Source organism: Pyricularia pennisetigena, chromosome 2 (genome assembly GCF_004337985.1).
Source record: "Pyricularia pennisetigena strain Br36 chromosome 2, whole genome shotgun sequence".
Classification (NCBI taxonomy): domain Eukaryota; kingdom Fungi; phylum Ascomycota; class Sordariomycetes; order Magnaporthales; family Pyriculariaceae; genus Pyricularia; species Pyricularia pennisetigena.
Window position 1 is genome coordinate 2,079,714 of NC_043741.1, and position 14,261 is coordinate 2,093,974.

General features: G+C 52.0%; 3 protein-coding genes across 3 annotated transcripts; 1 reads left to right on the forward strand and 2 right to left on the reverse strand.

Annotated features, from left to right (window-relative positions):
• Window positions 1–5,530: 5,530 nt before the first annotated feature.
• PpBr36_00567 (uncharacterized protein) lies at window positions 5,531–8,071 on the reverse strand (the record flags this gene model as incomplete). Its single annotated transcript, XM_029887759.1, has 3 exons — window positions 5,531–6,264; window positions 6,337–6,421; window positions 6,524–8,071. The coding sequence occupies 3 exons, from the start codon at window positions 8,069–8,071 to the stop codon at window positions 5,531–5,533; spliced, it is 2,367 nt and encodes a 788-aa protein (XP_029751792.1).
• A 1,031-nt stretch (window positions 8,072–9,102) lies between these two features.
• On the reverse strand, window positions 9,103–11,319 carry PpBr36_00568 (uncharacterized protein; the record flags this gene model as incomplete). Its single annotated transcript, XM_029887760.1, has 1 exon — window positions 9,103–11,319. One exon carries the CDS (start codon window positions 11,317–11,319, stop codon window positions 9,103–9,105), a length of 2,217 nt encoding a protein of 738 aa, XP_029751789.1.
• Window positions 11,320–12,140: 821 nt separating this feature from the next.
• PpBr36_00569 (uncharacterized protein) lies at window positions 12,141–12,446 on the forward strand (the record flags this gene model as incomplete). Its single annotated transcript, XM_029887761.1, has 1 exon — window positions 12,141–12,446. A coding segment is annotated over one exon (306 nt), but the record flags the coding sequence as incomplete, so codon positions are not given.
• Between the last annotated feature and the right edge of the window lie 1,815 nt (window positions 12,447–14,261).

Consider the following 14,261-nt stretch of genomic DNA (forward strand, 5'->3'; position numbering starts at 1 on the left):
GCATCGTCCACAATAACCGCTAGCTCGGTTTTCAGTGCCACTTTCTTTTTTCTCTTTACTCTCTGGACATCTCATCTCCTCTTTCCTACACCACTCATCGGCTGGGTCCTGGGCGGGTTTTTGTTGCATTATACAGGGCGGGTTTTTCCTTATTCGTCATACACAAGAGGAACATGCAGCAATGCACCCCTTTGCTCGGCAGAAGCCCGAGACAGAAAGACCATTTCACTATGGTTCCTTTCTACATTTCCTACTCTTTTTCCACTTCCCTCCTGAACCCCCTTGCCTACAGGGCAGAAAGAGGCTTTCTTAGAGATACCCCATTTGAAGTATAGTTCTGGGTCACCCAAGACATACTGCACTCGCTGTTGGAAGAGTTATTTTTTTTCTTTTGTCTACTCCTTTCTCAGATATCCGACCCAGTTTTTCTTTCCTATGTCTCACGGATGATTTACGACCTTTACGACGAATATACCCCCGCAACGATGATCGCGACGACTTTTCTTTTTCAGACGACACAGAATTCGACCCTCCTCAGCTTGACGCTGGGCAGCATCTTGTTTTGTTTCACGAAGGAAAAGCACGATTACGAGCATCGACGGAAATTATTCGGCCGAGGGTGGACTAGCTTAGCAAGGACTGGTTTTCTTGTCAGGCGAAAGTTCCTTTCCACAGCAAAGATCGATAAAACGGCGAATCCGTGGCTGAGACGTTCACTGCGTCGTGGCAGACACTGGCTGTCGACTGGGAAATAATCATTGGCACAACCAATACTGGAGCTTCTCGCAAGCTACCGGTCATGGGAATTCGGAGCCAAAAGCGAGACGGGATCTATCGACTTTGGAAGAAGCATGGGGCAGGCCCATCAATCTGCTGGATATGATTGAAAATGCGAGTTCTTGACGGTGCTGCCATACGGGCTTTGCCTCTCCCAGATCCATTGCCCCCTTGAGTCGCGCCGCGTCGCGGCGAATATTCTGCTAGTCGGAAATTCCCACGTGCCCAACTTGGAGGGCCTTCAGACGTGGCGCGGCCAAGGTGTAGACTTGGAGGGAGGTACAAGGTTTGGTGGCAGGCACAGAGGGGAGCATCACAGGAAGGATCAGGTGGTATGCATGTAGTCATCTCACTACAGTCCTGAAGACTGCTCCCGAATCACACGGCGCCCCAAGAGCTGTGAGATTCGAGAGTAGTCTAGAGGGCAAGCCGCGAGCGTAATGCTTGGCTCGTTCCGGAAAGAGGCATGTCATGCCTTGGGGTTGCGACGCAGGTCGGTGCGGACCTCGAGGCTGTGTGCAGCTTCCTGTACAAGACCAAACACTACGGTCGAACTCTCTGTGAGAGGGCATGAGATGCTGGAGGATCTACTGCTTAAGGCGGCTTCGGACACGAGGCGAGCAGAACGCCCTGGTGGCGCTTTGTCTTCTTGGCGCCGAGTTAAAGCTCTATTGTTATCGAGGCTACAAGTAGTAGTTAATTGGACATTACATAAAAACCTTGAAGCGATACGTGATCCTACTTCTGTTGACATGATTACATGTGTTTAGTTGCGGGTGCATGTGTCGTCTTCACTCGAGAAGGGGTGTATGGAGTACGTGCGTAGCATCACAACCCAATAGAAAAATTCAGATGAAGACCGATATCCTGTGTGTGTGTGTAGGGGGGGGGGGGGTTTTTTTTTTTTATGAAATGCAACAAGCCTATTTATTGTCCATTCCTCTATTCATCGGATTTGAAATGCCCTTGAGATCATCTGATGATACAGCCTTTCGGGAAGAATCGAGAAAATTTTCATTTTCGTCGTTACTACTCCCTCTGTCCTCTGACCTTGCAGGAAAGGGTCTTTCCAGGTATGTTTGATGGATTCGATGACACTACGGAGGACAAAAGAGCTTGTGTGTGGGATTTGCATAGTATCTGCAAGGCCATAATTTCCTTCGGCCGATACATTCGTCCCACCTCCACCCTTGATAATGCTGGCGGTCAAACCTTCACGAGGACTTCCCCTACCTGGGGCTGCCATCCAGTAACCCTTCTAACGTTGTAGAAAAGGCCCCTGCTGCAGGCAGTAACGTCACGCTCGGATGGAATGACGAAAATGATCAAAGGAGGCAAGGGAGGGGGGGTGAAGAAAGGAAAAGAGAACAAAAGCAACAGAAATGAAGGATCACGCGGGGTCGGCAATCCTACCATGAGTACTACACTTTTTTATTTCCTTGATTTGAGTTGACCGCTTTTTTTACTCTTCCTTCTCTCGGTGTGACAACAATCTGTTCTTTTTTTTTTTTTTTTTTTTTTTTTTTTTCCTTTCTTCCTTTCTTCCCCCACGGTGTCCGATTCCCTAAAACAGATCTCCGCCCCGAGATTTTGTGGTTGGTGAAATAACCCTCTCAGCTGACGCGTTTTTTTTGTCTCAAGAAGGAAAGGGGAAGAATGTTTTCCTGGGTTTCACTCGAGGTAGAAAAGGTGTCACTTGATCGAGTGCTCGGCGGCTGGGCGCAAGCAAGGGGGGGAAAGGTGACAGGAAAAGATAAAAAGTGGGCAGGGGAGGCGGGAAGAGCCACTGCCATAAACCCTTGTTTTTTTGTTTTTGTTGTTGTTGTTGTCTCCCTTCACGGAGTAATTTTCCTTGACAGATCAAGTTGGGTTGATTGGGAGGGTGGGCTGCGAGTCTATTCTTTTTCTTTTTCTTCCTTTTTTATTTTTTTTATTTTTTTTTATTTCTCTTTTTCCGGGCCTTGCGCGCAATCCACGGAGATGAACCGGAACAAAAGGGAGAATGATATCACCGGTACAACCCACATGCTTTTCGGCAACTTGTTCGTTCTAATATTGTTGCCTTCCCCGCCTTGATCTTCTTCTTGTCTTTTTGTCTTTTTTCTTATTATTATTATTATTATTATTATTATTATTTTTTTTTTTTTTTTTTTAATTTTTTTGACAAGCAGGGTCTTTCCTGGCAGGTGATCATCAAGTAGCATTTTGCCCCACGCGGGATTTTCGAGTGTCCGGGCGCTGAATTGCTACCTTAAAACCAAATTATCTTATTTTATTATTTAGCTTTCTTTTATTACTGTAGTTGACAGGGACTGGGGCGTTTTGAGGCGGTGGTCTTTCAACGACAACGACCGTGGGGTGTGGGTTCGGACTGCTGCGTATACCAAACCGGCCACTTGTATCGTCGGAGTCTCTTACTAACATTAAAGGAATCGGTGCATCAAAACTGTATTTAGCCGCTTGCTGGGAGCATTGCTGACATTCGTTACCAGGGCGTCATCGTCGGCACTCACTCTCGATGGCAGTCTTGACGTAGGGTGAGAGCCTCTCACAACTCGGAACAAAACCGAATTCCCAACGGGCTCAGTAAGTCGGTTGTGAGCTTACAACGCTTCAGATTATGCTGCCGGTTCTTCGTCTAATGGGAACTTTTGCCTACATATCACAAGGCCCAGCCATGGCGGCCTTGAGTTATCACTGGCAAGCACCAAGATCATTCTGGTGCCTAGATAATCACATAAATTCTGACAGGCACGAGAGCATGGATCTCACTGACGCATGTCACATCGACCACGCATTTTCACGTTAGATCCTCTTGACATCTGTCCAGCACTGAAGCTCAGCATGATGGCTTAATGCCATGCTGCCACTGCCACTGCCACTGCCACCTGATTGGATGTAGGAGATGCATTGTTCTTTCCATTCCTACTATGTCGTACCGGGTACGACGTGATTCGTAATCGGGCAAATGTTGGTCTTGAATGAAGAAGCAAGAAAAGGGGGTTCATTCTGCGTGTCTGGAACCATATCGGGACCCATCTGGGGGACAAAAAAAGAAAAAGAAAAAAAAAGAAATCGCCGACAAAACGGTGTCTTGTCAGGGGCGCAAGCCACTAGGGGGAGGGCTTTTGCATAACGCCAACCCCGGAGCTGTATCGCGACAACGGACGTGGCGCCCCTCAGGAAGGGCACGGCGCGCGCAGGCCCTAATATGGGATGCATCTCCGAGCGATCGCCAACAAGCTCTCGGGGAGTGGCGCAAACGGGGTAACCTGTCATGTATCCGTTGCGTGGCATTTATTGTTGGTGCTCTTCAAGATGCGCACCGTCGAATTCGCCCCTTGATACACAACAGCTTGTGTCCCTTGAGGAGCCTTCGGGGCCATGGCTTTTGTCACAGAAACAAATGTGCAAATTTCCCGCTTTTGCGCCAATAGCAGCACCATGTGCAGGTCGGGAAACCTAGCCTACAAAGGGGCCGCTGGATCTGAAGAGATTTACACATGTCACACACTCTTTAATAAAATGTCTCGGACGACGCCGACGTCATGCATCATCCCGAAGTGGGAGTGTACTTGGTAGATAGTCTTCACATTGGCTTCCTCGGACTGACACAAGGAGGAGTGAGGTAAGATGTGTTGGATTGACCAGGGGCTGACGAAAAGAAGCATGAATGAAATTGGCCTTTCACATTCCTCAAGGATTCAATGCCACTGAAAAAAAAACCCCGAGAATAACAGTGTCGTACCACATCCAATAACACTACCACTAATGACTATGGTTTCTAGAAGGATCGCGGCTATGGATCGAAATGTGCACAAGAGTGATGGCCTATCCCAAGGCAGCATCAGCACCTTGAACATCAGCTCACGAAAGGCACCAAAGGTACCATCAGAACCACTAACATGAGTAAGATCCGATTCTTGGCAAAGCTGGCAGAGAGCGGCCTTGCGTTCCCTCATTGGACCAAAGCCCCTATTACACGACCCGACAGTCTGGAAAGAGGAATGAGAGGTATAGTAGGACGCACCAACTGCGCTTGAAAGACGAGCCGCGCGGATGGATGATGACAACTGATGTTGGTGACGATGCACGTTTTCCTTGCTTTGTTTTCTTTCTTCCCCCCTCTCTTTTTATCTCACCCATTTCCCAAGACTTCGTATCTGTTGTTGCAGTTACTAATGAGGCGCCTGGGGGGGCGTTGCTGGATTCGGTATGCTATTGGACGGATTCCTGCAAAAATCTGCCTTGGAGGCGATGAACCTGCATATGCACAACGCTGCTCCTGCATGCAGCAAGCTAGCCTGGGCTAAATCGGAAAGTACTAGGCATCAGTCAATCGTCAGGCAAGGCCGGCCTTGGAGCTTGATGTACGGGGTTTCTTTGTTTGGGCTCGGCTTGAAGCGACCGAGACTGGTGATGCTCTGCAAAAGGCCCGCAAGCGAAGGGGGGTGAGGATAGTCAACCAGAAATGCATAAGAGGAAAACACACTCACAAAGCTTGGCTTAGCCGTCATCGAGGCTTTGCCGGGATTGGCGTTCGAATGAAATAGGTCAGAAACAAGTAGACAAATAACGGCCTGCATGTAGCCTCACTCAACGGAGTAGAGATTGGCCCCATGAGAAAACACAACCAGGGTTAGACATCAGTAAGATAATATCTCAGAATCCGTGGTTTTATGCAAAATTATACAGAAAAATACTACATCGTTCAAAAGATGACCAGAACAAATCATTACATGCTGCGCTCCCTTCACGCCGACTTGGCAGCCAGCTCGCGATCCACACCCCTAGCGATATAGTCCGAAATCGCCATGTTCGTAATCATGGGGTTCACGCCCGACGCCGACGGGAACACGCTCGCGTCCGCGACAAAAAGGTTCTCGTAGCCCCAGACGCGGCCTTTGGGGTTCACGACACCCTCGCCCTCGTTGATGCCCATCCTGCACGTGCCCATCTGGTGAGCCGACGAGAAGGGCGCCACGGGCGGTTTGTTGCCGACCCGCCGGAGCTCCTTGATCCAGGCCGCAAAGTCCGGGTCGTTGATGCCGAGGTTTGACTTTTTCACATGACCGCCACCGTCGTCCGAGTCGGTCGAGGCCGCGCTCGCGGGTCTCCTGACGAACGGCTCGACGCCCGGCAGGAAGGCCCGGATCTCCGTGGCCCCCATCAGGTAGCAGCACTTGGCGGTGGCGATGACGCCCTCGAGGGTGTGCGCGCGGTCAAAGTCCGATGGCGTGTAGTGCACGACCGGCGTGCCCGTCGTGGGGTCCACCTGGATCCTGCCTGCGTCGCGGTCTCGGGTCAAGGCGATGTAGACATCCATGTGGCGGTACTTGATGGCGGCGACCTTGAAGTCGATGCTGCTCTTCCAGGGCAGCATCGACATGTTGGTGTATGGTATCTGGCATGTAGGTTCGAGCTTGACGCCGTGTCCGTGGCCGTCAAGGTCCTCGAAAGACGTACAGAAACTGGTGATAATACCTCCTGTGTAGATTTTGTTAGAACCTGTCCCCGTTGGCCGTAGGATAGTTAGTGGCTGTCATAGTCAACACTTACCCTCCCATGGCTGTATGTCCTCCTTGTAGTAAGCCCCAACAAAATTACAGGGGTGCAGATACAAGTTGTGTCCCAGGTGTCGATTCTACAGGCTTCAGGTTAGTACAAGGACGCACAGAAGCGGCAATATCTCCAAGTCCATGTGCGAGAAAAAAAAAAAAAAAAGAAATCTTGCAGCTTCACTCACCTTGACGCCGCTCTTTGTTAGAACAACAGGACTCCACAGAGACCCTGCCGAGACAATGACCTTCTTGGCCTTGATGGCAACCTTTCTGATGGCACGTTGTTCCTTGGGCCCGGTAACCCCACCAGAGCTATCACGAGATGTCCAAGTACCAACAACGCCTGTGGCGACCTTGCCACCGGAGGCCTCGTCGAACGTGACCTTATCAACCTGGAAACCCTCGATAAAGGTGGCTCCCGCCTTCTTCGCAGCCGGAAGCCAGCTCACTGCGGGGCCTTGCTTCTCGGCACTGCCGCAGCCCATCATGCACCGGCCGCACCAATGCTCGGCTCCTCCCGAGTTTTGCGGCAGCGCTGCGGCGTGCCACCCGAGCTTACGGCATCCGTCCAGCAAGACCTGTCCTCTGTGGGTTTGCTTGACGGCGTGTTCGCTTCCCCGGCCGGCTCCCATGTAGTCGCACACGCGATCCAGACAGTCCTGGAACTCTTCGGTCTCGAAGAAGACCAGACCACGATCTTGGCTCCACTCACGTCGGACGAACCCCTGCGTCTGCAGACACACGCTCCAGTTGACGGTGCCGCCGCCACCCCAAGTTGAGCCCGCGGCGATGTTGGTCGATCCGTCAGCACTCACTACGACACCGCCATTCTCGCAGAGGAGACGGCTGCCTTGCTCCTGTGGCATTGGGAATTGGTCGGGTGTGAAATAGTAGCCTTTGTCAACCACGACCACCTTGCGACCAGCCTCTGCTAGGATTTTGGCACATACTCCGCCACCACAACCCGAGCCGACGATCACGACGTCCGTGTCAATGACGGCAGGGCTGACGGGTGCCTTGTCGTCCTCTGCATTTGGCGGACGACCAAATTGGAGGAATTCAAAGTCGAAGCTCGCACCCGGCTTCCAGTCGTGGGGGACGTCGAGATAGCCGCTCGCCTGCTTGAACAGCGGGCTGGCCTGCAGCCACGCGTTCTGAGCAAACATGGACAGCGACTTGACCAGCAGCCTGATGTCGGTGAGACGAGACGCCGACCAGCCCCTAACGATGGCCTCGCGGATGTGCAGCGGCTGCTCGTGTACCGGGGTGCAATACCCCGTCAAGAAGAAGGCACCCATCCTGGTCGACACAGCAGCCAGGACGCCGCCGAGCCGGGCGCGGAGCTTGGGGTGGACCGATGTGCAGACGGTCCGCTTCATGTGGCCGACCAGGGCCGGGTTGGTGGAGAAGCTCTCGAGGAAGACGGCCTTGAGCAGCTCCTTGTCCGGGTTACCGGCGACAGTGCGGTGCACCTCTTCCAGGAGGGTGTTGTATTTGTGGTCTGGCATTTTGATCTGCGCCTTCTTGTCCGTGACTTCGGACTCGGGAGCCACGGGAGCCAGGATGGCGTCAACCAGGGATACGAGGACGGCCCACTGGACTGGCGTCCAAAAGTCGCAGGCCTCCATCTCACCAAGCTCGACGACCTTTGGCCTGGTCGGCGCGATGGTGGAATTTTTCCCCATCATGCTGTCTTGGGTTGGCGAATTTCTTTGGTCCAATCTCCCAGGCATTGATTCTTGTTTTCTTGTTTTCTTGTTCTTTTTCTTTTTCTTTTTCTTTTCTTCTTTTTTTCTCTTCCTCTTTGAATTATATCAGCGCCGACTGGACACTTGATTGTTATCTGCTAAATAGACATTGGAGTTGGAAAGTGGAATTATAGTGTGTTTGTTACTGTTTGTATTGTATATTAATGAAACCTAAATGGGCGGCATTCAGTTGTCCAAGCGGGGAATTCAAAATACTACCTCGGGATTCTCGCTTAGCGTCAAATTGCAGCGCGTTCCAAACATATACCCAACAAAAAAGCAACAGACCACTGTGGTGCGAGGTGACGAACAAAATGAAGATAGGACGGAAGAGCTCCCCCGGGTGGATTTTTCAATAGCCGTAACATCGCAGATCAGAGGCGGGCCTTTTTTTGTGCACGTGCTTTCATCTTAACTCTTTGTGGCGACCGAAATCTTATACGTAGTATGGGTTTCCAGTATTTTTACGCGTCCTTTTTCGTTCCTTTCCCGAGAAGAAAGCCACAACCTCGGGATCTTTGGAGGTTCTTTTTTTCCTCCAAGCTGAACAAGACGCTGTTGTTGTTGACTGCAAAAACCAGGGGTTATGCCTTCCTCTTGGCTGTCAACGAGAGAATGCAGGAGGTGCCTACCTTGCCAACCCCACTCCACCATCTCTGCTTCCAGATTTGCCAGGGCAGGGAGTAACACTGAGTTGATTGGAGTAAGGTGCCATCGTCAAGCGGGGTGCAGCGGCAAACTTCCCCGGTGCTATAGTCATCCAAAGATGAGCGAGATTGCCTGCATTTTGGCCGAGATTTGAAGGGGAGAAAAAAAAAAAAACTGCCGTTAAGATCCGCGTCTATCTTGGATACCTTGGCCAGTCATCAGGATTTTCTCGTCCATGAGACAATCAATTTCTCAAAATATCTTTCTTATACAGGTATCTCCATAAACTATCAGTATCGATTCCTTCTTTTCCTAGATGCAACAGAAACTACGATACCCAGGTAGGGGTTGTACTTGTCCTCCACTCGTCAACTCTCATAATAATGGTACGTGTCCCGATCCAGATATGATACTGTCGGCCTCCTCGCCGACGGTCTCGGGAAAGGATTGATATCCGGAGAGGAGTCGCGCGCGTAGGTGGTGTAAGCGCGCCTCTGTCGCTCCATTGCCAATCTTGCCGTCCGCTCTCGCTGCTCCTGTTCTTCGACCTTGCGCCAGTATTCTTCTTCATGACGCTCCGCCTCCCGCTGCCGGTAGTACGCCGCGCGAGCTTGCGCGTCTGCGGCGTGTCTCTCCTTTTCCACCCTGATCCTCTCGCCCGCGACTGCAGCCGCGGCGATGCGTTCGCGCTCTTCAAGCTCGATTCCGACCGCAATCTCTCTCTGCGTCCGCGCCGGCTCGACCAACCTCACCCCCGGTATCTGCCCTGGGAAGTAACGGGGCTGAGCAGCCAACCCTTCCGGTAGCCGGCGGTTGGCTGCCATGGTGGCCTCGTCTATTAGACGCGTCTCCTCTCGCTCCTCGGCCTTTCCATGTATCCGGCCCCGGTTGTAGGCCTCTTGGATGTCGACGACAGGAACCATGGGCTGCTGCTGAAGCACCGACTGCTGCTGGTATTGTTGATGCTGCCGTTGCTGCATCACTGGCTGCTGCTGCTGGACGACGACGGGAGCAGATGCTGGCGCGTTGGGGACGTGAGGCATGATTCTTTGCGGCTGTCTTCGAGAGGTTTGACTATGCTGACGCCTGCCGCCATGCACTTTATACGTATATTCGCCCTCGTTTTGGCTGCGTCTGCGGCTGCTGGATCGTGAATGGTACTCGGAGCCTTGAACGTATTTCTTGGGCCCTTTCTGACGCTTCCTGCGCCGGCCGTCAGAGACGGAGCCATGCGAGGTTGGCATGCTGATTTCGTCTTCGCTGCCCGACCATGAGCCGCTGCTGGATGATCCACTGCTGTCTGATTCGGAGCCCGAATCCGAGTCTGAGCTGGAGGAGTCGCTCTGGTCGCGCCGACGGCCGTCTCGCCCCTGGTTGACGGGTCTGAGTCGACCAACTGGGGCCCGACCAGCCGGAGGTCGACTAACCGGACCCGGTCTACCAACAGGGCCAGGTCTGCCAGCAGCAGCAGGGCCAGGTCGACCAACTGGTGGTCGAGGTGCTTGAGGATGTCCATTTTGCATCGGATGCAGTGGCGGACCTCCGGGCAACCGAGGAGGAGGAGGCACTTGGCGCGGCGGTCCAAGATTGGCATTGAATTGGCCTGGAGGAGGGAACTGCCCTTGAGGGGGACCTTGCGGGAAACCGGTCATTTGATCCATCATGAAATCTGGAGGGAAATCATGCGGTCCCGATAGGCCATCAATACCATGATGCATCCTCTGCGCCTTGATGTCTTCCTCTATCTCCCTCTCCTTGAGCAAGGCCTCAACATCTACACCAGGCTTGGGCGCATTCTTGAAATAGGCGGTGATGGAGACGCGCTTCTCCATCTTCTTTTTCTTCTTTTTGACCTGGCCGTTGGGCTTGGATATGAGCACCGTGGTCACGGACGTTGTCCCAGGCTTAGTGCCACCATGCAGCTTCTTCTCGTATTTCTTATACTCCTTGTCTGTCAACTCTCGACGTTTGTCGTCCAGCTGAACAAGAGTGATCTCGAATCGTTCCGGGTCAGTTAGCTCATGCATCTCGAGCTTCCTGCGCGCCTTTTCGATCTGTCGCTGCTGGCCGGCGCCCATACCCTTCTTCTTCTCGGCGACGCCACTGTCGCTTGCCTTGTTCAGCTGGCGGATTTGCCGAATGATCTCCTTGCGTGGCAGATCCTCGATCTCGGTGACATGAGCATTCATCCACGTCGATTGGATCTTTTCTCCCTCGGCCGTGTGGCCCTCATCACCCTCGACCGGCTCGATGCGGAAGACATAGTAGGTCGTCAACCGATCGCGGCAGTCTTCGGGCGAGCGAAACTCGTCGCGCAAATCTGAGATCTCGTGCATGCTACGTTTCTTCATAATGCGTGGCGTCATGGGTGGCATCATGGGTGGTCTGGCGATAGGCTGCCCCATGTTGGGCTGGGCCATTTCTGGGTGTGGCTGCGGGCGCGGGGCCATCATGTTTGGTCCTGGGCGAGGACGTCCCCCCATACCTGGTGGAGGCGGTGGTCTCATGCCGTTTGGTGGTGGTGGAGGCCCACCACGGCCGCCATGTTGGATGAAGCCGTCGGGGAAAATGCCGGCGTTTGACATGCTTTGGATGTTTGAAGGGACAATAACAGCAATTGAAAGTGGAGTGGTCGGGCGAATGGCCTTTCTCAGGCCTTGGTATTCATGAAGCCGAGTTGTCCTCGTTTTACTGGGCGAATCCAGAGTTGCGAGGCTCAAACACACCTCTTCCGATTTGGGCGCGAGAACCTGGGGGGCAAAGGCTGGCTTATATCAACGCCAGTCACGGGACACAAAAGGTAACGAGTGGCAAGCGAAGAACATGCTCTCAGATTCAAGCGAGTATACCTGTACCTGGTACACACCAGTAACATTGCCTGAGTGACCACCATTGTCCTGTCACAAGCATAGCGTGTTTTGATAGTCTGAGGCTCTGCTTTCCATACAATCTGGGCGAGAACGGCCGTTCAAAGCACGTTTCTTTAGCGCCTCCCCTCTCTTCCCCTTTATCAGGCCAGCACTCGAGGCTAAACCAGACAGGCTACATCACTGATTCGCGGCAGTTTCTGTGTCACCCACCCCCGACATGTCAGGCGGAAACGTGGCTGCCCAATACTCAATAACAAAACACGAAGAAGGAGTCCAGTGTCGATCGATTTTCCCACGACTGTCACCGAACACGGACGTGGATGTGCACGACATGCAGAACCGACTGACTTGAGCGAGTGGGGGATATATCGTTTCGATCATTTACCGATCAGCTTTGTTCATTTATCAGAATCACCAAATATACTCGGTGATGTATTGGCACGGCATATGCATGCAGCTTCGAGCTACTTAGTACCTTTGATTGATGCCTTGATTCCTGTCAAGCAGCAAGCAACTTGGATCTAGCTGGATTCGTCCTGTCCTCAATCGTAACGATCAGATTGCATACAGTGACAGAACGTCGTCCTCCTCGACTGGAGCTAGCTACCGAGGTGACGGCTAGGTGTAGGTGGGAAAAGGAGGCTTCGAATAGCGGGGACCACATGACGCTCCGAGGCGCTGTTTCGCCCGCCCAATATGGTGGTTCGCCTAGCCGCCTTCCCGAGCAGGCGACCACTCTCAGAATCCATCGCATTCATGCATCAGCGTGCAATATCTCTTGTTGCATATCGAGCTCATCTAGCAAGGAAGTTTCGATTTGTTCGTCATTGAGTGATTGGTAGTCACAAAATAAGAATGTTATGGAGACTACTCAACCATTAACTGTAATCAAGGTCTCATCAACACGGGTTGTCGGTGCGATTACTAGCCCCTCTGGCAAACATGTTCAACTCGAGCCCTCCGAATCCCATGCGAACGTGAGGAACAAAGGGTAAAATGGAAACGGGCGGCACGGGAAAGCGGGAGCGGACCTTGAACCTCGTGGGAATGAGTAACAAGGTTTTCGCCCGTTTTATTTTGTGTTCTCTCTTTCTCTCGCAATCTTTTCCCACCTTGATTGCCAACGTCCATATGCAGGCCGGCGTTGTTCTGTACGACATGGCTACGTTTATGGCGTGTCGATGCAATCGCCCGACAGGTTAGGAAGTGACACAACGCGAAAGCCAGCTTGGCTGCCTTGCTGCCGCGCATCAGGGAATTAAAGAGGGTAAAACTCGTCTATGTGGATGACGATTTTGTGATTGAATCGGATAAAAGGGGGGCTAGGTAAGACTAGGAGATGTGCATCTTCCCCATCTTCCCATTTGAGAAGCAAAGAGGGCTCTGCAACTGTGACGAATGCTAGCTGCATGCAACACACCCATTATAAAAGAAAACCCTTTGATTTGCCCTGGGTAGTTTGTTAAAACGAAAATGCAAGAGAAGTATGTGAGCCCAGCTGAAGCTGCAAAGCGAAAAATCCGCCCGAATCCGCAGATCACCAAAAAAGAAAATAAAAGAATCAATCATGAAATCTCTCTTACCACGGCACTTCTCTGACCATCGGCCCACTCAAACGGCAACACGCCAACATACCTTTCGGGCGAAGCACTCCCCATGCTGTGTATGTATGTGGGGAGCAACCGCCCGGGCGGGGGAGCTGCACATCAGTCGGGCGAAGGTTGATGCCGTGCATCATGCAGCGCTCGCCAGTGCAGACCGAATCAGCTCATGACTGAAAGTCTCGGTGAAGAGGAATGGAAGGGCGTGCTCGCCCAACTTTTTGAAGCTGGATATGGGGGAAAAAAAAGGGGTGTGAGATTTGGGCCTTACCGGAAACTTGCCCAAAGACGACTGCCCATTAGAAAATAGTCTAGACTAGACTAGTCTAGATGGTTAGGTTTGACCGTATATGTGCTCAACCTCCCATTTCCCACTGTCCTCGTTTCCAAAACGGGAGGGCACTGCAAGGCCGGTACAAAGAACAGAGTACAAGAGGTTGGGTGGCCAAGTCTTGTGGCTGTAGCAGGGCACAAAATACTTGTGTACACGAGATATGGATGAGACGTCGTTCAAGGGGGAAACCCGAAAGAAAGAAAGAAAGAAAAAAAAAAAAAAAACACGCGAGGACTTGATGGGGTCCGATGTAATGCACACGTGAGCTCAGTCGATGGCACTAGCCCCATGCTGTTCTTCAGTAGACACAATATTTGGAGCAAACATTGTACGATACTTTATGAGTACAAAGGAGACGAAAAAGTTGAGCAGTCAGCCACACTGGCTGAAGTCGTCGGAAAGACCTTTTTTTTCTCGTTCTCCTCAGACAAATCCAGCAAGCCTCATCTTGCTAGTGCCCCCTTTACCGCAAGGGGCGATGATTGTGCTGCTCAAGCCACGAGTCTGTGATGGGCCGTCGAGATGGTGCCCAAACGTGGTTTCTGCGGATTGCAACAACAACAAATAAAAGAGAAACACACCAGAGGAAAAGAAAATCCAGGGCGACGTATCGCAAAGTGGTGTGTACACGGTCGACGTGGTACAGAACGGATCGGAGCACAGATGGCCGGCGGTGGACTCCGAAATAAAAGACTTCTGTTTTTTTTTTTTTTTTTTTTTTT